This window comes from Talpa europaea (genome assembly GCF_964194135.1).
Source record: "Talpa europaea genome assembly, chromosome: 1".
Taxonomy (NCBI): domain Eukaryota; kingdom Metazoa; phylum Chordata; class Mammalia; order Eulipotyphla; family Talpidae; genus Talpa; species Talpa europaea.
Window position 1 is genome coordinate 104,108,667 of NC_140073.1, and position 26,958 is coordinate 104,135,624.

A 26,958-nucleotide genomic window follows, 5' to 3' on the forward strand; every position below is an offset into this window, starting at 1 on the left:
AAAGAACTTTTTTTTTTATTTTCTAGTATGAGTAGAGAGTAGAGGCCATTTCCAATAACAGGAAGCATAGGATCAAGTTTAAGAGTTAAAGCATTAAGTCTGTTTAGAATATGCTGAATTTGAGATGTCTGTATATTGTAAAAATAAAGATATCGAACAGGTAGCTGGAATAAAGACATTTATGTACAGTAAATATGCGGCTGAGGCTATGAGAGCAGATGAGATCATCATAGCAGTAAAATAAAAACAAAAATTGCTAGGAGAAAACACTAAGGAACACCAAAACTAAAATCCTATAGTAAAGAATTATAAGGAGAAGTCAAGAAATTTTCACCAAAGAAAGAATAGTCAAAAATGTGTAAAGCTACAGATACATCAAAATAAGGACTAAAATAGGTGTTTAGGAATGAAGGTTGTCAGTCTTTAGTATGCAATTTCTGGCATTCTGAGTCATTTTTAAGATTCACTGAGGGAAAGCTGAGAGAAAAAAACACCTCAAATGTTTAACAACACAATATCCACAATATTAATGATACAGGTACCAAGAAAATCAAGGAAATTCTTTCGAAAGAAAGAATTCTGATTAGAGAAGAACTAAAGGAAAAGAGAGGTGATAACCAATCTTCCAGAGGGTTACAAAGAGCCACTTTCCAAAGAATTGAAAATGACACTAGTATTTCTCATATTTTCCACCAGAACTACCAAAAATGCAAAAGTAAATAACTAAACAGCTCTTGCCATCTCAGAGTAGGCAATAACTCTCAGGTATTTAATTTGTTTCTAAAAATCCATGTAAACTCATAAAACAGAAGTGTTTAATATGAAATGCCCCCCTCCCATTTTCAATTAAAACTACTGTTTGGGAAAGGTATTCCATGTTTATCATGCAACTTTCCATATGGCCCTCCCACAATCCCCACATATCCCATAATGCAAATATGCATCATATGCTTTGAGAACTATGGAGATGGGACTTCATTCCACAAGAATGACATCATATGGAAACCTTTGCAGAGAGCATCTGTGGAAACACAAGTCCCATTAGCTGCATGACCTGTAAACATTTCTCACATCCACTTTTCTCAAAACTATTTCTTTCAACCTTTAGACAACATGGAATGTGATGGTTACATCCATGCAGCAAAGACTTTCATTAGACTTCTTTCTTCTCCTTGACTAAAGATTCCTAATTTATCAAGTTCTCTTTATATGGAGGTTGACCAAATACCTTCACATATTCAAACTTTTCTCCAAACTTCTCCCATATGTTTCACAAGGTGCAGACATAGTTTTGTAAAGGAGCCCTTATGCCTTTGGGACAAAAGCAGGTTCAGCCTAAATGAGGTCATTAAAACAAAACATCAAGTTCCCAGTGCCCTAAGATTCCAAGCCAATGACCTACAGAGTGTTCCAGCTGATCTTAATTTCCCTGGCACAACACAGTAAGAGTACTGTAATATAATGCAAAATGTCTCTAAAGAGAAACTAGATACTAGACTAAGTCTTGCCAATACACGGTTAAATAATACCAGAGTACCCCTTTCATCTGAATACTAGGCTTCACACGCATATGTCACCCTTCCCAAGGATGAAAGTAATCTTCCACTGTGAATGTGGGTTGACTGAAAAGCTTTTACTGGACTCAGCCCCATAAAGTATACATGCTTTTTAACCTTTTTAACTGGCACACATGTGCTAATAGGACTAAAAATGCTTACAAGAGGACCACAGAGACAAAGAACAGAATTTATTCTGAGCAAGGGTAATCCAAATTTAGAATGTGCTAATAGTGCTAAATCAATACTCAAAACATTTCCTGACTAGGATCTCTTTTAACATCCAACAATATCAGATCCACCCCTGCAACTAAACCAAATTTCACTTTCCTATGTTCTCTTATAAGTTCTATATCATTTATATTAAAATATTAATACATTTCCAAATATTGCCTCATTTACTCCCTTAAGTAACAACCACTTCTTATCCCTTCTTCCATTCAGTTATTCCTTTTGTTTTGTTTGTTTTGTTTCCAATAGTTGTCATATACTTAAAAAAAATGTTGTCAAAGCAACATTGGTTTACCATTATATAGGTTTCAAGTGTATTGTATTATGATTATAATCAGCATCTACATATGCTACCTTTTGATCCCCACACCAAAGTCAAATTTCTATCCACCACCATAGAATTCAAGTGCCAGGTATTACTAGAGATTGAGTAGTATATAAAATAAAGTCTCTACCTTCTACAGTTTTTACGCTAGTGCAAAAAGACAGAGAATAAACACATGTATGTGTGAAAATATATGTTACATGATGATAAGTGTTAGAGAGAAAAATTGGGCTAAGGGAGAGGAGGGAGTTAAAAGGTGATAGAAGGCAATCAATCTTAGATTTCCATCTGAACTAAAATGGCTTTTAATGACCCAAGAAATCATTTAGGGCCTTTATAATGTAATTGAAAACAATTAATTAGAAACCACCAGACTTGAAAAAGATTTGTTACTCAATCAGATTCATTCACTTTCTCAAATTCTGAAAAGTTGATCAACAAGGTTTTACCATCAATGGTATGTCATTCTTTCACTTAAACACACTTCTTCAAACTAATAATTCAGAAAAATCTGGGGGGGACACTTAATTTTATCATATCTTGCCAAACCAGCATACTGGTGAGGCTTTTTTATGATTTCTTTCCACTTCTTTATAATAAAATGCTTTTTGTCTTACGATGCTTTAAATATATTTTCATCAAAAATTTAGGGCTATAAATTTAGTTTATTACATTTAAGGAAAATGTCAACTATATAACTGGAAAAGTTAGTCCTTACTCTCAAATCAGATAAAGTCCACCAGAGGAATTCAAACAGAGGAAGCAATATGCAGTCTGCAGGGGAAAAAATTTAAAAACACTGAAAAATAAGCTATGGATTTTATTTTAAAACAGAAATAATGGGAAATAGTTAAAATTTAAGTGAAGAACTAAGATCTGAAAAGCATGATGAAGTACCAGGAAGGGCATGAAATTCCTTTGTTAATTATGTGAGTGTACAGTCTACCTTGATTTTCAGTTTTTCCATGTAATTAAATAAAAATCAAGTATAAAATTAGAAATCATTCCATTAATTGCGGTATTTATCAGGATAAAATGTCCTGGAAAGATAATAACATACAGTTTAAAAAATTAGTCTAGCAGGTATCATCTTTTTAATTAACAGAAAGTGGAAAATATTATTTTATGATGAAACCGTATGGTGATTGTATGGCATTGTAATAAATATTTCATGATATGATCTGATAAAACAGGATTTAACAACAATATTAAGTAACACACATGCAGTGGGTAAATCAAGACAAAGGACACAATGGTATGATAGACAGAAGCAGACTTTTAGCAGTGAACTTAATGTAGAATATATGTTGTTTTTCAGTGATACTCACCTGAAACTTACATGTTTTAAAGCAATTTTACTTCAGTGAAAATAAAACATAATTTGAATATCTAAAGGATATCATGTACAACTTATATAGCCTTGAGTTTATTTAACTCAGCTTCAAAAACTTGGTAGTCACAGAAAGAATCTGTTACATTTAAAACATCAATTACTGACTGTTGTAGATGCTATGGCATACCATTCAGCCCCCTGTCCCCTTTCAGGACTGAAGAAGTCAGTCCTGACTATTAGAAGGCCAGCCACTAGGTTCTGACTAAGTCTTGCCACTGAAGTAAGTGGAAGGGAGTTACAATACCCAAAGCCAGACCATTCCTGGGCACACCAGGTCCTATGACTGCATTCTGAATAATTCTTTAGGGCCATCCTAGCTCCAGAGCACCTATGGGATCATCTGAGGCCCCTGTTGTGACTACATGCAAATCTATGCTCCAGGTCATCTCTGCATTCTTTATCTGGAGTGCCAAAAGAACAATTTCCAAGTCTGGTTATCCCCAGTCAAATATTCATCAGTATATAATTATACAATGGAATGCATTACTGTTCCTTATAAGCTGACATTTTTAAAGCAACATTGATAAGACTGCAAAAATCTTTTTTATATTAAGATACACATTTATGTTGAACCAGGAATGACTCCAATTTTCCTTCTCTTAATGAAATATAATATACAAGCCTAGGGAGAAAAAGAACAGAAGCTTGGCTTTCAATGAAATGAAAAACAAAACTCAAATTGCAGATAAGGGTTGGACAGTAAATGTACCCTGAAAATTAACCAAAAATTAGATGCAACCTTCAAATTGGAAATAAAACCTTCAAACAGAATGGCTGCTAGGGGACTTAAGTGTTTAAAACAGGAAGAATAAAGAGCTAGCTTCTGTTCCACATCAAGGTAGCTAGCATGAAGTAAGGAGGATTCTGAGTTGGTAACTCTTATCATTAGTGGCTAAGGGGACCTCACGAAGATGCAAGCTCAGGACAAGGCCAAGGAAGACAACTATCACTGAAGTATGGCATGAACTGAAACTTCCGTCAAGTAAGTGGACTTCAAATAAATTAAGTGAACAGAGTTGAATAAATTGGCTTAATCAGCCAAACCAATTGGTAGATCATCCTATCATACATATTTGGTAAGACTTGTTTTTGTGCATTCTTGTTTTTCTGTTTGAGATTTTTCACCCTGCTCATCCCACCTCCATATACCATACCTACTGATCCTGTACTTCCTGCTCATAGAATAATTCCCATAACCCTCACTGAACAAGCGGTAACCCAAGGTCCCTAGTTCCCCTTAGACACAGATGACTGAATAGGAGCAGGACACACTCAACTATTATCTTTCTGCAGATATAGATTCTAGTCAGTTACCAAGTGTACAACCATTAGTAGAAGGAAATATTCATTCCAATAATGATGGTCATTGAGGTTACACACACTAACATATACTAACATATAATCAATACTTCAGAGAAATGTCAGAGAATGAAATGGATCTGGAAACAGCATCAGTGTCTACGTGCTGAGCTTGTTAGAGAACGAAAGAGAAAGAATAGAAAAAGTTGCTCCCTTGATTTTTGCTGACTTTTAAATTCCCAAATCCCATCTTCCATGAGAGCAATGAACTTTTGGCCTTCAGGTACTAGAATATAACCTTTAAGGTCAGTTCACGTGGGGCTCTGTTTCCTCCAAAGAATCAATACCTGGATAAAACACCAACTAAAGTCCATTTGTAATATTCCTACCTTTTCTCAACTAAGTGAAATTGTCCACGATTTTGAAAGGTCAGATTGCCCCAGTCTTAAAGTGATCTCGCCCAGCCCTGATTTTGTACATATGTCAGAGGGAAAAAAATAAGAAATCAAATTCATGAGGACATTGTTATTCAGTGGGTTTTGTAAAAGGCCAAGTATCTGTATTTTTAACAAGCTTTCCTGCTGATTCTGAGGAAGGTGGTCCAGTGACTGCACTCTGAGAAGCGCTGCTCTAAAGCCTACTTCAATATCCCACAGGTCTTTGTGTACTTTCAAATGCTTCTTCAAAAAAAAAATTATATTCATCAAGTGCCAACATTCAAATTGCTGTTGGAGAGCCATCTTTGTCTAAAACTCTAATAGGAGCAGGTATTGTTTCTATTATTTCCTCTGCATATATATGAGACCTGCATTTCATTTCATGTTAAGAAGTATTTTATAAAATAGTTTGGGAGGATATAAATACAATTTATGATGTATTTCCAAGTAAAAATCTAAATTTCCAAAGAGCAAATTTAAAGACTTTTGAAATATAACTGGTTCATTATTTAAAGATTTCATGAATCATTCCAACTGAGAAAACTTGATTATAGATCGTCTGAAATGATACCAAGAAACTATTGTTATTTTTGTTAGAAAATAATGGCATTTTTGGTTACATAATATAATTTTCAGAGATGAACACAAAACCAGATAGGGATGCAATGACACAAAATACAGAATTTGTTTTCGAATACTTCAATAAAGATAATAAAATTTCTTGAAGGAATAGATTAAGTAAATGAAGCAAACCTTGTTAACTGCTGAATGCGGAAAATGAGAATATGGGGACACAGTTTACTGCTTTCTTCTCCCATGTGTGTTGGAAAAATGAGCATGTAAAAGTTCAGTTAATGGAGCAGTCTCACAAGATTTCTACAGAACCACAGATACAAGGTTAAAACTATACAAATCAAGACATTACTGACATTACAGGAATGATATCAAAGGCACTTTAATTTGGAGAAAGAGATAAATTTATATAAGACTGACATGAGAGGAAAAAAAAATCAAAGGCAGAGCATGTAGAAAAATAATTTCCTAATTATTTGGAAGATTTCTTTTCTGAGGTATATCTATCCTCTAAGCTTATCACAAGATAAGTTTATCTCCTTCCCCAAATAAAAAAACTTAATACAGAATAGACCAGAAACAGTGTGATGAGGGGCAAACACATTGAGATGTAATATTTTCCTTTATGGGTAAATCACTTCTGAATTTTGCACTTAAAAAAAAAATCTTAAAATATTATTACAACTTCCTGGCATTCTTATGAATATGGACTGAAAAGCACATACACATGCTGGTTATAAATAATAAGTCTTACTTGGTGATAAACCAATTTATATACTAGATTTTTCATCACAATTTTAGGGAAGTTTTGGAGAAGAAAGCTACCAGAAAAAGAAAAGATACAGCTCTATCTAAAGAAGGAAAAAATACATGTCCATAGATGATTATTAACAAATTGCATTGTTCACCCCTATTCTTGTATTATGGACAGAGTTATAACTCATACCACTACACTGACATAGATTATTACTTGAATACTATTCTTACTGCTCTTCATATTTATGAAAATGTACCTTCCTTAAAAAAGATTGTCAAAGGGCCTCCCTGATGGCGTAAGGTGTTAAGACACAACCCATGAAGCTATCCACAGCCATTGCAGCATGAGTCTGATCCCTAAACAGGTAGCTACCCACATGGTGCAGCAGACCTCTACTGGCTCACCAGCTGCTCCTCTCAGCAATGTATTTCAGTCAGTCTGCCTGTTCTGCTCCCCACTCTGTCTCTGGTGAATCCTCTCACCTCCCCCCACACCTCTGGCCTGTCCCCTGGTTCTTGTATGCGTAAATAAATAAACCTTTAAAAAAAAAAAAAAAGACTGTCAAAGACAAAGGAATCCAGATATTAGGTCCTAGCTGTGAGACAGTCAGTCACAAAGCATTAAGCCTCACTTTCCTCATCTGTGAAAGAACATTAGATCATGTCAAAGATCTCATCTAGCTCAGCTTGAACAGTCCATGACACAGAGTTTGTGATAGGTGTTTTACATCTCTAAAATCTTCAAAGGCTTTATTCTGAATTAAAATATATAGTCGTAGGAAGCAATTAACCAGGGCTACGACACAAGATGAGGCCAAACATAATAATTATCTGGGGGTAGAGAAACTCAAGATAAGAAATGATTTTACTGCTTGGGCTAAAGATCTCTATTCTTTGCCTTTCTTCAGATACTAAGTGTTAATGAATGATTTCTTGTTACATTTCAATCAAAAATAGAAAAAAATCACTAAATCCATAATTAAGGCACTTTCAACATCAAATTTGAATTGCAAATTACTTTTCTGGATTATGTATACAAAGGAAGATATATTTTAAATAGGCTTTATTGATAAACATAAAGGAACTATCTGATCAATACTATAAAAAGAGGGAGAAGGAATAAAGAATCTATATTCTATTCCATTCTAGTTCTCAGTTTAAAATAAAAATACTGAAAGCCTACCATTATGTATTCTTTGGGATATTTTATTTGCGAAAAAAGAGATGAAACATTTCCTATATGTGGCTGCAATGTACTTTACCACTCATGCATTATGCAGGCATCTAAAAGTGTTAAAAAAAAGTTTATGGCCTGTAAAATGATTTTTGACTGTAGTTTTGAAACATCATATGAAATTTAACACTTCAAACCTATATTCCTTCAAACTTTTCTTATGGGAAAGAATTGTTAAATGAGTGAAATGAGTAAACAAAACAAATGAATAAGCCAACATAAAGAAAAAAACACATCATCTTCCTATATTTCAACCATAAATAGTATTCAATGGAAACCTGTTACATATAGTCACTTACAACCAAAGATCAGAGCTAACTGAGCAAGAAATATCATCTTGTAAAAGGGTAATCTGTGTCACAAAGATACTGAGCTTGGTAAAACTACTCACAAAGTGTCAACTGTTCCAAAATCTCACTCATTCCCCAAAGAACTGGGCATATACAAAAGGAGAAAATCAAAGGATTGATCAGCTATAAAGGCAAAGTCTAGGTAGGAAAAAGAAAACATGAAAGAATGTTAAAAGAGCCTTCCAATCCCCCACACTAGACCTTTTCCACTTCATCTAGACATCTTCCACTCCAACCCTTGGGCTGAGGAAGGGATCAGCAAGAAGGGCACTCTTTGAGTGGGAACAGCCTCTAAAACTGGTATACAGGAGTCAAGCCAGAACTCTGCTCATGAAAAAGCATGGCTGTCTGTGAGGGACACTGTTCTCTGGTTTCTTGGTTTTTTTGTTAGAGATTTATCTCCCTGCCGCACAGTTTCCTCACACCCACTTCCATGTACCATACCTACTGATCCTGTACTTCCTGCTCATAGAATAATTCCCATACCCTCATTGAACAAGCAGTAGTCCAAGGTCCCTAGTTCCCCTTAGACACAGATGACTGAATAAGGGCCGGACACACTCAACTATTATCTTTCTGCAGATACAGATTCCAGTCAATTGCCAGGTATACAACCATTAGTAGAAGGAAATACTCATTCCAATAATGATGGCCATTGAGGTTACATACACTAACATATACTAACATATAATCAATACTTCAGAGAAATTTCAGAGAATGAAATGGAATTGGAAAGAGCATCAGAGTCTCTGTGCGGGGCTTGTGCTCTCTGTGGAAACAGGACACAAGGCCAGGGCAGGAAACTGGGTAGAGTCAAGAGTAACATAGCATTCTCTTCCCAGTTTGCCAATCTGCTAAACCTAATCTGAAGAAATGTTGTCACTCTCCAAGATTAGATGTTTTACTCTAAGTTGATAACTATGCACACTCATACACTCAGACTTGATCCTGATACCAATATCCACTCTCTTTTTCCTCCTGCCATTAACAGAAGCATATAACACTTTTCCTCCCTATATTCAGTCTGAGCAAGCCCAGACTTTTCTTCCTCTTCTCCCTACTTTTCCTAACCCTAACCTAACCCAAAATCAAAGCATCATCATGGTTAACACAATTTGGATGGCATTTTACTTAGCAGGTCCTCCATAAATGGGAAAATAATCTATTAAATTCCCCCAAGTGACTATTATGTCATCATCAAACATTTCCTTTTCCCGTTCTGGGTCACTTAAGACAATAGAGTCAATTATTTATTTATTTATTTATTTTTTAAATATTAGAAGTCAGCACTCCCTTTTTTTTAAGATTTATTTATTTATACAAGAACTGGGGTACAGTCAGAGGAGCGGGAGGGTGAGAGAATTCACCAGAGACAGAACAGGGAGCAGAACAGGCAGACAGATGGAAGATACTGCTGAGGGGAGCAGCGGGCGAGGCAGGAGAGGTCTGCCATGCCATGTGGGTTTCTCCCTGGCCAGCTGGGACTCGAATCCTTGCTGCAGAGGCTGCAGACAGCTTCACAGCACGACACTGAACCCGCTGTGCCACTGGGGAGGCCCAATACAGAGTCATTTTTTTCTCATGCAGTCAGATCTATCATTCATGCTGCCCTCTTGCAGCCTACTGCAAAAGACGAGCTCTCAAAGAGTCAATATGTTTCAGCAGGGGTGCTTGTCCCTTGGACTCTGACTTCAATCCTCACCCTGACAACAAACCTCTCAAGAAAATCTTGTTCATCTCCCCATCCAAAGTCACAGTGATACCCACTGAAGGACTTGCCTCCCCCATCAAAGACTCAAAATCAGAACATATCTCAGCTCTAGGAATATCTATTCCCACTTTCTCCGATCCTTATCCAAAAAACCACAAGTACCACCTAAACTTCAAATCACCCCTTAACCCCTCCTTAAAAAAGGTACATATGACTTTTTATATCATGTTTCCATTAAAACACAAAATTCTACATAGAATGTTTCCCTACTGTTTTTATTATTGCTTTATTGTGTCAAGAATTCATCTATTTCCTAAGGTATTTCCTTCATTTTCTAAAATTATAAACACACACTATTGAGCCTATCACAGGCAATTAAAGTGCAGGAAAAAAAAGAGAGAACAATAGATGGGGGAAAATTATCACCTGTCTTCCCCACCCTGTTTATTATCCCTCTCCTCACAGCAAACCTCTGTTCAAATATATTGTTTCTACCCTTGTAAGAACAAGATTCATTTTGCCTATTGAATCTTTTCTTTGTTTTGTTGTTTCAGAATTGTAAGTGTATTAAGAAAAGATGGAATTATTCTATGACACATTGATTTTTTTTTTCATAAAATGTATAGTCATGATGGATCGCCCCATAGTTACTTGGTCCTTGAAATCAAATTTGCAGTCAGTCCCAAACAAACTGAAAAACAAGGAAATTATGAAAATAAAGTCTGTTTTCTAATCATCGCTTACAAGTCATCTGTCTTCTGCAGTCTGAAATCTCCAAACTGAGGAATTCACTGAAATGAGGACATGTCAAGTCCTAAACTCCAATTACCTTTTGCCACAGACTCACTATATCACTTTCCTTTCGTCAATAAGGTTGGCTTATGTTAAAATGTGAAAGATTAAAGAAGGTATTAATGAAACCAGTAAATCCCCTTCTCACCATAATAACACTGACTTTCCTTCAATTACTGAATTATCACATATAACATTCCCACCTATTCTGTGAATAGCTCCCAGTACTTCCCATATATTTCCTCATCTAACCCATTCCAAATCCCATAGGTAAATTGCAGTATTCCCATTATACAGCTATGAAAACTGAGGCTCTAAAAAAATTGCCAAAGATTTATGTTAGTCATAAAGTAATTTAAAGTAGGCCTTTGTTCATATTGCAGATTATTAAATATCTGAGAGTACATATGAATTTAAAACTCCTAAGATTTTTGAGTTAGAAATATTTTTAAAGGCATACCTGTTTTTTCCTTGAATTTGCTTTGGGAAAGAGGCCTGCTGACAACACAGATGTAAATGGAGAACAGCATAGCTCAGGAAAGGGGTTTGGAATAGATGGCATTTCTAGAACATCAAGATCTTTCTTTTTTCTCCTACACCAAGAGAACATAGGATGTAATTTACATAAAACAGAATGTAAAATATAATTGCTGTCAGAATGAAAAAGTTAAGAGTAACATATACCACTCTGTGGCAACACTAATATTATATAAAGTATATAGAAAACATATGTGATGTACTTTCTGTGGGTCAAAATAAAATGTCAGATGATATAAATAAATCTTCTATAGTATTTATTCTATACTCTTTTTTTTTTTTTTGGCCTTTAGAAAAGAAATCACTGAGCATAGAAAACCTACTTGCGGAACTTTTGATAATGCTAGCCAAAATTAGACTATATAATTATTGATGCCAAAATCACTCTCAAGAATTAGACATTGCTATACATCTATTAAATTGACAAAATCTATAAACATTTAGTGAATTCACGCCGATGCTATTTTACTAATCACTTTTTGAAGTTATGGCTTATTAATTATAGCTGTGGTTCATCTCACTTCAAATTTCATTCACAATGTTGCCCACACACAGTCTGTTGATTTTGCAAGTGCTTATAGATACTAAACCGCAAGGCAGTGTTTTTGAGGAGGTAAGTGAATAGAACTTGCTAGTATAAATGTACTCGAGTCCACTGCTGAGTAATTTTAACTTCAGTGAAGTTGAAGCACTTTGAAAATTTAAGGAAAAAAAGTACCATTTAAAAGTAAGGCTATAAACGACTATAGATTTTTGTATTGCTGCAGCCTTTTTCTTTTCTAAAGTATGTGCAAAATTGTGAACTCTAAAGGCACTTAGTGCTGAATGCTATGGAGATTGGGAAACCTTTTAAAGCCTCTATTCTTTCCTGCTGCACAGCAAGACTGCTCAAATTTCAATCCGTGCTTTGCTTCTCCAGGGTCGCTGTAAGACTCTGTGGGTGGTGAACTCATTTATGCTGCGATTTTTAAAATATATAAAATAAAAGGGATTGTTTATTTTTTTAATGCCGGGCCAAGAAGAAAGGAGGAAGGGGGTTGGGGGGAGGTGGTCTTCCAGGAGCCTGGCCTCCTAGTTTCACACCGAGCGGCTGAGACGAGGACCGGGAGCTCTCAATGAAACGGTGATGCTATTTATAAGGCGTCGGGAGATCGCAATGTCCTGCTGATCCGGCAGGAGCCAGCTCAAAGGGAATTGTCTTCAGAGACTTTCACAAACTTGGCCCAGCTCTGGGCACATGGTTCACCCCCTAGGACCGCCTCCTCACCCCCCAGCCGGCTGCCAAGCCAGGACACTCCCCCGCGCCCTCTGGGGCTGCCTACCTGTCTGCGGCACAGCCGCGGGTCGCGTCCGGAGCGGGCAGGAGCGCCCGCGCGTGCAGCCAGGGGGCCGGCGCCAGGTCGCGGGCGTCGCCCCTCCCCTGGGCAGCGCCGCACACCTGGGCGGCCAGCGGCGAGTCCCGGGCAGCCGCCCTGCCCGCGGCGCCCTGCCCATCTTGCAGGGAAGTGGTCATTGTCGCCGGCCGGGGGGCGCGAGCGTCATGGGAGACCCGGTGGGGGGCCGAGGCGGTCGCGCGGCGGGCGGAGGCGCCGGCCGGGCAGCCGGGCGCGCTGCAGGTGCGGTGGCCTCGCCGCCTGCGCTCGGGGCCCGGGCGGCTCAGACGCGCGGCCGAGCTGTCGGCGAGGCGGCGGGGGAGGGGAGGGGGCGGAGGAGGAGGGTGGGGAGAGGGGAGGAGCGGCCGGTGGGTGGGGGCCGCGGGCGGCGGGGCGAGGCGCGGAGGGGGCGGGGAGGGCCCCGAGCGCCGCGCGGGCCCGCGGGGGGCCTGGGGCGCCGGGGGAAGCCGGCGTCCGCCTCGCGCGGACCGCGCGGGGGCTGGGGCTGCGGGTCCCCGGGCTCCGGCCGTCGCCTCCTCAGGTGGGCGCCCGGGTGGCGGTTGTGCCACAGGTCAGGGCGGGCCCGGAGCCGCTGGAGGCAGGGACCCAGCCGAGCCCGCGATCCCGGGGGGCCGGGCTGGCGGCTGGCGGGGCTGGGGTCTGCGCACCGCTGACCCCCACCCCGACCCCCGACCCTTCCATGCTGGCTGCTCTGCGATCTGCGCTCACCTAAGCCGTCGCTGGGCCGCCATGACAGGCCCCACCGTGCCGGGAGGCCAGGGGGCCACAGGGCTGGGTTTGCCCCAGTGCTTTCCCCACATGCCTCTTATTCCTTTCACTCAGCTGCCAAAGACATGGGGGGCTGGGGGGGCTGGGGGGGGCGGGGGGAGTGGGGAATGGAGGAGTTGGGGGGCACTGGGGATGGGAATGGGGGAGCGGATAGTACCTTCAGTGTAGACAACTACTGAGGTGTTGGGAGAATTCTTGGTAAGGTGTGAGTAAACCTGTAAACCTGAAGAAATGATCGGTTTACTTTGAATCAGAGCAGTTCTCCTTAATGACTTCCCACTCTGCCTTTCCTATTTTGCCCCTCAAAATAGTCTCATTAATTAGATGTTTACCCATTTTACAGATAAGAGATGAGGCCCAAAGCCATCAAGTGTGTTACGCAACAGCACACAATTGGTGCAGTGAAGCTTCCAATCCAGAAGATTACTTCTCGAAAACACGCATACTATTTGCAATACCAATTGCTTTTATGCTCACCCTCAGATATAGCAATGCAACTCTGAAATTCTGTATGGTACTGTTTCTGTTCTGCCTATAAGTGCCCCCTTCCCATTCCACTGTTGAGGGTTACCAAATGTTTTACACACTCTTTGTTCTTTGACCAAATTAGGTAACATCTGTCCCTGGCATCTGTTTCACCAGGTTTTCTTAACCTCCACAACCTCTGCCCAGGGAACTGCAAACACTGTCTATAGAAGAAACAGGGAAAATCCCTCCTTATAGCCTTGCATTTTCTGTCCTTGTCCCCCCCCCACACACACACCCCAAATCACTCAGGCCTCACCACCGCCACCACCGCACGCACTTAACACTATAGCACCAACCACTGCTGACACTCTGGAATGGATAACTCCCAGCCTGTGCAGAAACCTGGAGTATTCCATGAAGGCAGAAAAATCTGAGTCAAAGAGGTTAAAGAACCCCACTTCTTCATTTTCCTTAATTCAAAGTTAGAACAAGACTGGTCTAGGACAGGATATAGTCTCCAAGAGGCTTTATGCAATGTCAAGTCAGGACAAAATGGCAGTTCTGAGGAGTAAAATTAATAATACTAATCATGAAAGAGTTAACATGCATTGACTCCATGTGCCAAGCCTAACATCCTTTTTCCTGAATTATGGTCTGTATGCTATGTGTAGGCTTTAAGAGAGTTTACTAAAAAAGCACAAATATATTGAGGTCATTCCAGTCGAAGTAGAAATAAAGTAGAAATAAAACATTATTGTTGTCAACAGCATTCCTATTTTCATCCAAAACTCTTGTAGGCACCCATTTCTCTCTAAAAATGAGATATTAACAAACTAATAGAAGAGTGATTAACAGCTGAAGTTTTTTCCCTCCTCTTCTTCTCTCTGTCTCTGTCTCTCATACACGGCCTGCTACTTTTTGTTGGAGAAAAGGATAGATGGAAAATACATATATCTTTGGAATCACTGAAATACTAAAATACCATTTCAGCACAAAATTTTAACCTCAATAAGAATAGTCATTGGTGGGAGTGAGATCACAATTTCATCTTTCCTCTTCAGGTAGTGAGAATCCAGGGAGTATCCATTTGCAGGCTTTATGTTCCTCCAACCCCCATGAGTAAAAATTATAATACTTGGAGTCATCAGGAGCAAAAAACTAAAAGAGCTAGTCTCTAAGGAATGAGAACCTAAATAGTTTTGCCATGTAGATCAGCATTAAATATTGAATTTATTCCCAAATACCTTGAGGATCTGTTCTAAGAATTAATAAAATTAGTTCATTCACATTTTTTTTTTAAGATTTATTTTTATTTTTATACAAGAGCTGGGGTACAGGCCAGAGGCGTGGGATGGTGAGAGGATTCACCGGAGACAGAGCTGGGAGCAGAACAGGCAGACAGACCGATATACACTGCTGAGGTGAGCAGTGGGTGTGACAGGGGAGGTCCGCAGTGCCGTGTGGGATTCTCCCTAGCCAGCTGGGAATTGAACCCGCTCTACAGAGGCTGCGGACAGCTTCACAGCGCTATACTCAACCCGCTGCGCCACAGGGGAGGCCCTCATTCACATTTTTGAAGCAAGTCAACAAAAGAACTAGGTTTGTGTCTAAGAGGATTATAAGAAATGATTCTAAATAAACAGCTCTGCAGACCTACTTAAGCTAAGAGAATTCAGAGGCATTTTTCTACCAAAAGGAAAGTTTAAGATTCCTCATAATTAAAGAGTTCTGAAACAATGAAGCGAATATCTTGGTACCAAAGAACTGGTCCTCCCCTGAGTGGCTGTTGTCCTTTGTGGGTTGAGTCTGTAAACTTGGAAAGGAATACTTTGCTTCTGGCCCCTCCCCCACGATAAGTATTTTCTGCCCCTTTCACCTCCCTTTCCTGTCTCCCTGTAAGCATCCTGTCCTTCCTGCCCCCAAGGAAATGTGTCCTCCTTGCTTTCCTCTCTTCCTTTTCCATCAAATCAAGTTTCTTAACCCTCTATATTGGGAAAAAACACATAAGCAGAGAAGTGGTTCACAAACAAAAATTGTACGATGACTTGTTACCAAAAAACCCCTAACTTCAGATCATGAAATGATTATTGTGTCTTCCAAAAACCTCTCCCTCCAATCCAGTTTTGATAGTAATCAACTCCTTTTTAATTACAGTTCAAGCATAAGTACAATACCTAAACACAATAGATTAGGTCACTTGGATTTTATCTTTATAGAAATGGATTCTTAAAGTGTGATCCTTGTGTGCTTGACTTCATTCCTTTAACATAATATTTACAGTATTCTTCCAAGCTTTTGCAAGTAGCTCTAATTCTTTCAGTCTTTCAAATATCGATAATTCTTTCATTCTTCTATTGTATGTAAATACAATTGATCCGTTCTACTACTGATAAATATCTAGGCTCTTTTCCACTTTTGGCTATTAACACTGAAGCAATGAATGTTTTGTACACTTCTTGGTACACAGTGCATGTTTCTTCATAGTATGTACACAGGAGTGGTATTGAGAGGTTATGATATGTGTATGTTCAGCTTTAGGAGATTCTGCCAGTTTCCTGAATTAATTTACTAATTTTCCTGCCACCAGCAATGTCTAGGTTTCCCTTTTTTCCCTTGGCATCAAATATTAGTAGGATTTACACAATAGACTTTCTCGTGGGTATGTAGCAGTATATTGTTGTGGAATTTGACATTTCTTGATGACCAACGTGTGTCAACATTTTTCCATGTTTAGTATTTACATGTTCTCTTTCAGGCATGCCAGTTCATATTTCTTGGCCAGTTTTATGGTGGATTGTTTGTCTTATTCTTTTATAGCAATTCTTTTTATATCATAGGTAATAGCTCTTTTTTGCTTCTTTTTTAAATTGTCCCATTTTGTATCTTACATTTTAGATGTCTTGATGGTATCTCTTGATAAAGAGAAGTTCTTAAGTCTAATTTAGCGAAATAAATTTTTATGATGATATTTTTAATATTCCAGAAATTACTTTGTCTTTTTCATTAAAATCTGTGATCCACATGAAATTGAATTTTCACTTTTTTAAAATAGAAATATAATTGACATACACTGCGTTAGTTTCAAGTTTAATACATAATTTGATCTTTCCAGCCATTGTGAAATGATCACTACAATAAGTCTACTTGCCATAGTTTCTTAGCAGCAATCAAATTTTTTTTTACTTGAATAGCATTTTATTAATTTAAATTTTGTTTTTATATTCCCCATACAATTACAACCCCCTTATTTTGACCCCAATCCCTCCTTTCCCTACCCCTCACCCCCCATAGTGTGTCTCTGGTTCATAGTTGTTTGTTGATTTTGATATTTTCTTTCTTATAGTTATTCTTTTTCCATTTAAGTTTTCTAGATTCCTGCTATGAGTGAGACCATCCGGTATTTTTCTTTTTCTTTCTGGCTTATTTCGCTGAGCATGATCCCTTCCAGCTCCATCCATGTGCTGCAAATTGCATGTGTTTATCTTTTTTTGAATGCTGAGTAATATTCCATGGTGTATATGTACCACATCTTCTTGATCCAGTGGTCATCTATTTGGGGGCATTTGGGTTGTTTCCAAAGCTTAGCTATTGTAAATAGTGCTGCTATAAACATAGGGGTGTAGGTGCTCTTTGGAATTGATGTTTCTGTGTCCTTTGGGTAAATACCTAGGAGTGGAATTGCTGAATCATATGGAAGCTCTATGTTTAGTAGGTCAAGAAATCTCCACACAGCTCTCCATAGTGCTTGGACCACTTTGCACTCCCACCAACAGTGCAGGAGAGTTCCTTTTTCTCCACAACCTTGCCAACATTTGTTGTTGCTAGTTTTTTTAATATGTGCCATTCTCACTGGTGTGAGATGGTATCTCATGGTAGTTTTGATTTGCATTTCCCTGATTACAAGTGATGCTGAACATTTTTTCATATGCCTGTTGGCCATTTGCATTTCCTCTTCCAAGAAGTTTCTTCTTAGCTCTTCTACCCATTTTTTGACTGGATTATTTTCTTTGTTTTTGTTGAGTCTCATCAGCTCTTTGTAGATTTTTGTGATCAGTCCTTTATCATTAGTGTTGTGTGCAAAAATGTTCTCCCAGTCGGTGGGGTTTCTCTTTGTTTTTGTTATTGTCTCTTTTGAGCAGCAATCAAATTTATAATGCCATATTATTGATTATAGTTCCTAGTCTGTACATTGCATCTACTTGACTTCTTTCTTTTATAACTTGCAGTTTGCATCTCTTCATTCATTTATCCATTTCACCCTCCATCCAATCCTCATCCCTTCTGTGACCACAAATCTGTTTTCTGTATATGATTTTAGTATAATTTGTTTTTTTGGATCCCACATATAAGTGAAATCATATGGTATTTAAGCCCTGTCTGTCTGTTTCTTTCGTTTTAGCATAATACCATTAAGGTCATCCAAGTTGTTGAAAATGGTAAGATTTCATTCTTCATGTCTGAGTACTATTCCAGCCGTGTGTGTGTGTGTGTGTGTGTCTGTGTGTGTGTGTGATTAGTGATGGTGAATATCCTTTCATGTGCCTATTGGCCATTTATATGGCTTCTTTAGGAAAATGGCTATTTCCTCTGCTCATTTTTTTATTATTTTTTAACAAAATTGATTTGTTTTATTTTGTTGAGAATTTTTGCACCTATATTCAGTAAGGAATGTTAACGTATAATTTTCTGTTTTCTTTTGTTTATCGTTGAGTTGTTATTAGGATAATGCTGGCTTCATAAAATGAGTTTGGAAGTATTCCCTTCTCTTGAATTTTTTGGAAGAGCTTGAGAAGTTTGTATTAAATCTTTTTTTTTTTTTAAAGATTTATTTATTTATTTATACAAGCACTGGGTACAGTCAGAAGAAGCGTGGGAGGGCGAGAGAATTCAACAGAGCCAGAGTGGGGAACAGAACAGGCAGACTGACAAAGTACACTGCTGAGGGGAGCAGCGGGCGACAGGAGAGGTCTGCGTGCCATGTGGGTGGGACCCTCCTCCGGTGGCCAGGGAGCAGCCGGGGATTGAACCGGCACTGCAGAGGCTGCGGGCAGCTTCACAACCCATCGCTCAACTGCTGTGCCCCCAGGGAGGCCCCTGTATTAAATCTTATTTGAGTATTTAGTAGCATTTCCCTATGAAGTCATCTTGTCATGGATTTTTATTTGGGTAGAGGTTTTTATTTACTAATTTAATCTCTTTACTGGTAATTAGCCTGTTCAGATTTTCTATTTCTTCCTGATTCTGTCTTTTTTTTTTTTTTAAAGATTTATTTTTATTTATTTATACAAGCACTGGGTACAGTCAGAAGCGCGGGAGGGTGAGAGAATCCACCAGAGCCAGAGCAGGGAGCAGAGCAGGCAGAAGGACCGAAGTACACTGCTGAGGGGAGCAGCGGGCGGCAGGAGAGGTCCGCGCGCCATGTGGGACCCTCCTCCGGTGGCCGGGTAGCAACCGGGGATTGAACTGGCGCTGCAGAGGCTGCGGGCAGCTTCGCAACCCAGCGCTCAACCGCTGTGCCACCGGGGAGGCCCCCTGATTCTGTCTTGGAAGAGTGTAGGATACTAGGGGTTTATCCATTACTTCTAAGTAATCCTATTTGCTGTCATAATTGTTTAAAGTAATCTCATATAATCTCCATATTTCTGTTATATTTGTTGTAATTTCTTCTCTTTCATTTTTGATTTTATGTATTTGCACCCTTTTTTTTAATTGCATCTAGTTAAATGTTTGTCAATTTTGTTTCTTTTCAAAGAACCATCTCTTAGTTACATTGGTCTTTTCTGTTGTCTTTTTCTGTCTCTATTTCACTTATTTCTGGTCTGATCTTTATTATTTCTTTCTTTCTATTGTCTTTAACTTAACTTCATTTGTTCTTTTTCTGTTGCTTTTAGGTGTAATGTTAGATTGTTTATTTGATATTCTTCTTGTCTTTTGTACACCTGTATCATTATGACCTTCCCTCTTAGAACTCCTTTTGCCACCATAGATTTTATTTTGTTGAATTTCAATTTTTGTTTGTCTCAAGAGAGTTTGGGAAATTTCTTCTTTAAATTTTTCATTCACCCAATATTTTTTTCCAGTGGCATATTGTTTAATCTCTACATATTTTTTTTCCAAGTTTTCTTTTTGTAATTGATTTCTAGTTCATTCCATTCTTGTCAGAAATATGCCTGATATGATTTCAGTCTTCTTAAAATAATTGAGACTTATTTTGTGGCTTAACATTCTCCTATTCTGGAGAATGTTCCATGTGCTCTTGAAAAGAATGTACATTCTGCTGCTTTGACATGGGATCTTCTGTATATATCCATTAAGCCCATCAGGTCTAATGTGCCCTTTCATTTTGATGTTGTTGTTTTTTTTTTCCCTGTCTCTTGATGTTTCATTATTGATTTTCTGTATGAATATGTCCATGGACATCAGAGGAGTATTAATGTCCTCTATTATTGTATTGCTATCAATCACTCTCTTTGAGTTTGTTAATATTTTGCTTTATATATTTAAATGTTCCTATGTTGGGTGTATGAGGTTTTACAACTATTATATCCTGTTGTTGGATTGATCCCTTTATGAATATGTAGTATATTTATTTGTCTTTATTGTAGTTTTTTTTTTAAAGTCTACCTTGGCTGATATATGTATAGCTTTCTTTTACTTTTTGTTACTATTTCCATGAAATACCTTTTCCATTCCTTCACTTTCAGTTGGTATGTGTCTTTACATTTGATATGGATCTCTCATATCAAATATATGGATGGGTCTTTTTTTTTTTAATCCATTCAGTTACTCTATGTCATCTGATTGGAATATTCCATTAACATTTAAGGTGATTATTGATAGGTATGTATTTACTGCCATTTTCTTAATCCCTCTCTATTACTTTCATAGTCTCTTAGCTGTCTTCCTTTATGGTTTTGGTAATTTTCTGTAGTGTTATGATTAGAACCCCTTTCTCAGTTTCTTTTGTGTTCTTATTGTAGGTTTTTGCTTTGTGATTGCTATAAATTCACTTGAAATATCTTATTTATATATCATTATCTTACATTTATAAAAACTTAATTTTGAACTCATGTTCTTCTCAAAAAATTATATTTTCATTCCCTCACCCCTCCCCATTTTATATTTTTGATTACATCCTTTTTTTGGTGTGGTTACTTAACTACTTATTATAGTTTTATTTAATAATTTTGTCTTTTAACCTTTGTGCCAGTTTTATAAGTAGTTAATCTACTACCTATACTAAATATTTTATCAGTGATATTTTTTATTAATTTATTTTTAACTGAGGTAATATTGGGGTATACCCATTAGTTATTTTTACAGTGAGATTTTTCTTCTTTTGTATGTTTTCTTGCTTTATCTTAGTGTCATTTCTTTACAACTTAAAGACCACTTAATATTGCTTGTAGCACTGTTTCAGTATTGATGGACTCCTTTAAATTTTGTTTTTCTGAAAAACAATTTATCTCTCCTTCAATTTTGGATGATAACCTTGCCAAGTATTCTTGGTTGGAACATTTTTCTTTTTAGCACTTGAGACTCCTTTCTGGTATGCAAACTGCCTGGTGAAAAATTACAGATTGCCGGGCCTCCCTGGTGGCACAAGGGGTTAAGACGCAACACTATGAAGCTGTCCACAGCCACTGCAGCAGGAGTTTGATCCCTGGCCAGGGAGCTACCCACATGGCACAGCAGACCTCTCCTGTCTCTCCTGCTGCTCCCCTCAGCAGTGTATTTCAGTATATCTGCCTGTTCTGCTCCCCACTCTGTCTCTGGTGAGTCCTCTCACCCCCACACCTCTGGACTGTACCCGGTTCTTGTAGGCATAAATAAATCTTTTTTAAAAATTACTGATTGTCAATGGGAATTCCTCTTATATGTAACATGCTGGTTTTTCCCTAGCTGCTTTTCAAATCCTTTTGACTTTTTACATTTTGATCATGTCTTGGTATGAGTTACTTAGAGGTCCTCTTATTTGAAGCTCTCTGTGCTTTCAATACCGGAATACCTGCTTCCTTCACCAGATTAGAGAAGTTTTCAGTTACTATTTCTTAAATAAGATTTCTACCTCTTTCTTTTCTTCTGGGACACTTACAGTGAGAAGTTAATCTGTTTTGGTTTAGTTTGTTTTAGAAATGTTATTCTGTTTTAGTTTAGTTTAGGCCCCCAAACTATCTTCATTTATTCTTTTATCCAAAAACAGAAAGTTGCTCTGTTTAGGTAAACTATACTCCCCTATCTTTGAGTTTACTTATCCATTCTCTGTTTCATCAATTCTGCTGTTGAACACTTCTGTTATATTTTTCAGTTCAGTTACATTTTTCAACACTGTGACTTCCATTTGGTACGCTCTTGTATTTTCTCTCTCTCATTTTGTTCATCCATTATTCTCCTGGGTTCAGTGTACATCTTTATGATTGCTTTGAATATTTCTCATAGTTTGCTTATCGCTGTTTCATTAGGTCTTATATTTTCATTATTATTCAGATCAAAATATTATATATTTTCCATTGTGATAGAGATTTCTCTGGTCTTTTTGTGTTTTGAAAGTAATGTAATTTAATTACCTTGTTTTCATAGAATATAATTTATATGATTTCAGTCCTTTCAAAGTTGTTGAAACTTGCTTTATGGTCCATCATATAGTCATTTTTAATAATATTGTGTGTGTGCATGAATAAAAGGTATTTTCTGCAGTTTTGGGATATCTTGCTCTCCACATGTGTCAATTAAGCTAAATATGCAATTTAAATTCTGTGTATTCTTATTGATTTTTTAATTTGCTTTTTCCATCATTTCCTGAGAGATGTTATATTACAATCTCCTACTATAAATTTTGAATTAATTTTGCTCTATATATACCATTTTTGATTAATATGTTTTAAAGCTATATTTTCAAAGTTAAATTTAGTATAATGTTTTACAAATTAAAACTTTAAAGTCCTCTAGGTAAGTGGATGCTTTTGACATTTTGAGGTGTCCCCCTGTATTTCTAGAAACCTGTCTGCCTGACGTTAATATGATGATGTTTTTACATTAATATAATGATGATTTTATGAGTGGTGCTTTATAATATGTCTTTTTCCACACTCTCTGCCAACATTTTTTTTAATCTCCATGTTTTAGAGGGGGTTTTTGTAAGTGACTAGAACTTATTTTTGATTTGATTTTTGTTCAATTAGACAATCATTGATTTTAATTGAAGTACTTACATATTTTCGGTTACATTTCTGTTCCATTAAACACTCTAACCACTCTTTCTTTCCTCATTCTTTCTTATCTTCTTTTTGCATTACTTTTGTATAACTCTCTTTTATCCCATTCGCTATCCATTTGTCACATCATATACATTCTTCATCCTTTTCCTTCCTGCTTGATACTCCAGAAGGCCAACTTTATGGATGACATCAAAACACTTCCTTGCTGACTGATGCCTGGTTGACTCTGTTCAATAGAAGGCACCAGCAGAAGACTGAACAGGGAAGAATATGAATTCAGGATATATATTTTCGTTTCCCCTTATCTGCCATGTTGAATGGTTGCTTTCCTGCAATGAAATCCACTGCATGTTCAAATGTTATCTGACTACCTCCATATAACCTTGTGTGAATATGGAGAAATATACAGATGCTAATACTTTGGCTACTGCTATGGCAATGAGTACAAACTGTCTCTTGTCTCTGACCCAGGAGTTTTTTGTCTTCTGCAGCATCCTTGAAACTATAACAAGATGTTTTAGCAGCTTACAAATCAAGTAAAATTGCGGATTCGTCACTGTTCTTGACACACTGAATTTCTGTGCTATCTCTTTTTGTTGTATTTTGTTTAAGCTTACTCATCTCTTTATAAGAACTCCTTTATTAAACTCTTCAAATTATCCAGCTTAGGTGTGCTATCTGTTTCTTCCTTTATTAACTTGGAAATAATGCACATTTTCACTATTCTTTTAATGCTTGCATCAACCTATATTATTGACTTATCAAAATGTATGTGTTTATTTAATCATCTTTCCAGACAATCCTAGGATCTCAGATCATTTCAACAATACATGAGGATACCAGTTTCTCCACATGTAACATTTGTTATCATCTGTTTTTGTTTTTGTTTTTTAAAGATTTATTTATTTATACAAGAACTGGGGTATAGGCCAGATGTGCAGGAGGGTGAGAGAATTCACCAGAGACAGAGCCAGGAACAGAACAGGCAGACTGATGAAACACACTGCTGAGGGGAGCAGCAAGTGAGACAGGAGGGGTCTGCCGCGCCATGTGGGACCCTCTCCGGGACCCTTTTCGGTGGGACCCTCTCCGGCCGGCCAGGATCGAACCAGTGCTGCAGAGGCTGTGGACAGCTTCACAGCACTACGCTCAACTGCCTGCGCCACCAGGGAGGCCCTGGTTTTTTTTTTTGTTTTTTTTTTTTACTGTGGCCATTCCATAGGTTGACAAATGATATCTCATTTTGGTTTTGATTTTCATTTCCCAGATGAATGGTGATGTTGAATATCTTTTCATGTGCCTAGTGGACATTTGTATATCTTCTTTAGAGAAAGAAGTGATAAGTTCTGCCCATTTTTTATTTGCAGCATTTGTCTTTTATTATTAACTTGTAAGTGTTCTCTAGCTAGTCTAGACATGAGTCCATAATCAGTTTTATGATTTGCACATATTTTTCTCATGGGTTGTGGTTTGTCTTTTCACTTTCTTGATCATAACTTTCAATCACAGGGTGTTTTTGTGGGGTTTTTTGGTTTTTGGTTTTTTTGACACTTCTGCTTTTGGCTTCATAACTATCAAGACTAAGGTCACAAAAATTTGCTCCTATATTTTCTTTAATGAGTTTTATCCCTTACATTTAGGTCTATGATTCATTTTTATATAGGATGTGAGAAACAAATCCAACTTCATTCTTCGGTGTATATAGACCCAGTGGTCTAGTCACCACTCACTAAAAATATTATTCGTTTTCCATTGAATGGTGTTGGTGCCCTTGTCAAAAATCAACTGACTACAAATATTAGGGTTTATTTCTGGGCTTTCAATTCTGTTGATCTGTAAGTTTTTCTTATGTATACTATTTTTATAATTGTAGATTTGTAGTAGGTTTTGAAATTGAGAATTGTGTGTCCTCCAACTTTGTTCTTTACAAAGATTGTTTAAGTTGTTCTGGGTTTCTAGTTTCCTCATAAATTTTAACACTAGCTTGTCAGTTTCTAGAAAGGAGTAAGTTGAGATTTTATTTTATTGTTTTTTTATTTTTATGCATGGAACTGGGGTGCAGGTCAGAGGTGCAGGGGGTGAAAGGATTCACTGGAGCAGAGAGGAAAACAGGACTGGCAGTTTTACTGAAATACACTGCAAAGAGGAACCACAGATGAGACAGGAGAGGTCTGCTTTACCATATACAGGTTAGCTCCCTGACAGTAATTCAGGTGGTAGCAGTGATAGCATTGAGACTTAACCCCTAGGCTGCCAGATTGGCCTTTGAACTGAGATTTTGCTAAAGATTGTATTGAATCTGTGGTTCAATTTGTGGTATTGTCTTTTAAAAATATTAATATTGTCAACCCATGAATACGGATTATCTTTCCATTCATTTGTTATTTTTTAAATTTCTTTCATGATGTCTTACAGCTTTCATATAGAAATGTTATATTATTTTTCATAAATTCATTATTAACTATTTTATCTTCCTGATGCTAATATAAATGGAATATTTTCTTAATTTTTTATATTATTCATTACTAGTTTATATACATAAAGTTGATTTTATATTAATCTTGTATGCTCCAACCTTGTCGAAGTCATTTATTAATTCTATTTTTTTTTTACCTTTTTAGTGGATTCCTTAATATTTTCTAACCACAAGATTACATTATTTGCAAATAGGAACAATTTTAGTTCTTCATTTCTAATATAGATGCCTTTTAATTTTCCTTTCTTTATTTTTCCCTTAGCGCCCTGACTAGATATTCCAGTACAATGTTTTATAGAAGTAGCGAGAACAAATATCCTTGTTATGTTTCTGATCTTGGGGAGAAATATTAAATCTTTCAAAATCAAGTCTGAGTTAACTGTGGGTTTTTCATAGAGGTCAAGTTGAAAAAAATTCATTTGTGTCCCTACGTTGTTGATTGTATTTATCATGAAGAGGTATAGGATTTTGTTAAATGTTCTTTTCTGCTCACTTTTGTATTTATTTATTTATTTATTTATTTTTTTTTTTACCCAGGACAAATGTGTTTATGTTTATTCTCCTATTAATACAAAAAATAAGCTGAATAATTATTTATCCGTATTCTGAGCATTCTTACTTTTTTTTTTTTTTGATTTTCCAAACATTTTATTTATTTATTTTTTTTTAAATAAATTTTATTGTTATATTCCCCATACAATTGCAGCCCCCCCATTCTGACCCCAATCCCTCCCCTCCCGCCCCCCTAAAAGTGTCTCTGGTTCATAGTTTTTTGTTGATTTTGATTTTCACTATCTTATAGTTATTCATTTTCCTGGTCCCTTATTTAAGTTTTCTAGATTCCTGCTATGAGTGAGACCATCCGGTATTTTTCTTTTTCTTTTTGGCTTATTTCGCTGAGCATGATCCCTTCCAGCGCCATCCATGTTGCTGCAAATTGCATGTGTTTATCTTTTTTGAATGCTGAGTAATATTCCATGGTATATATGTACCACATCTTCTTGATCCAGTCATCTATTTTTGGGCATTTGGGTTGTTTCCAAAGCTTAGCTATTGTAAACAGTGCTGCTATAAACATAGGGGTGCAGGTGTTCTTTGGAATTGATGTTTCTGTGTCCTTTGGGTAAATACCTAGGAGTGGAATTGCTGGATCATATGGAAGCTCTATGTTTAGTAGGTCCAGAAATCTCCACACAGCTTTCCACAGTGGTTGGACCAGTTTGCACTCCCACCAACAGTGCAGAAGAGTTCCTTTTTCTCCACACCCTCGCCAACATTTGTTGTTGCTAGTTTTTTTAATATGTGCCATTCTCACTGGTGTAAGATGGTATCTCATGGTAGTTTTGATTTGCATTTCCCTGATGACAAGTGATGTTGAACATTTTTTCATATGCCTGTTGGCCATTTGCATTTCCTCTTCAGAGAAGTTTCTTTTAAGCT

The 26,958-nt window shown here is 37.4% G+C and overlaps 1 protein-coding gene across 1 annotated transcript in view; it reads right to left on the minus strand.

Annotated features, from left to right (window-relative positions):
• The window catches only part of GRB14 (growth factor receptor bound protein 14), a gene marked incomplete at both ends in the record, with an annotated part of 105,804 nt that extends 93,097 nt beyond the window's left edge, over window positions 1-12,707 (minus strand). The window contains 2 exons of the mRNA XM_084236304.1: window positions 11,118-11,250; window positions 12,517-12,707. Of these exons, the coding sequence (XP_084092430.1) occupies window positions 11,118-11,250; window positions 12,517-12,707 (324 nt within the window). The remainder of the gene's footprint in view (window positions 1-11,117; window positions 11,251-12,516) is intronic.
• Between the last annotated feature and the right edge of the window lie 14,251 nt (window positions 12,708-26,958).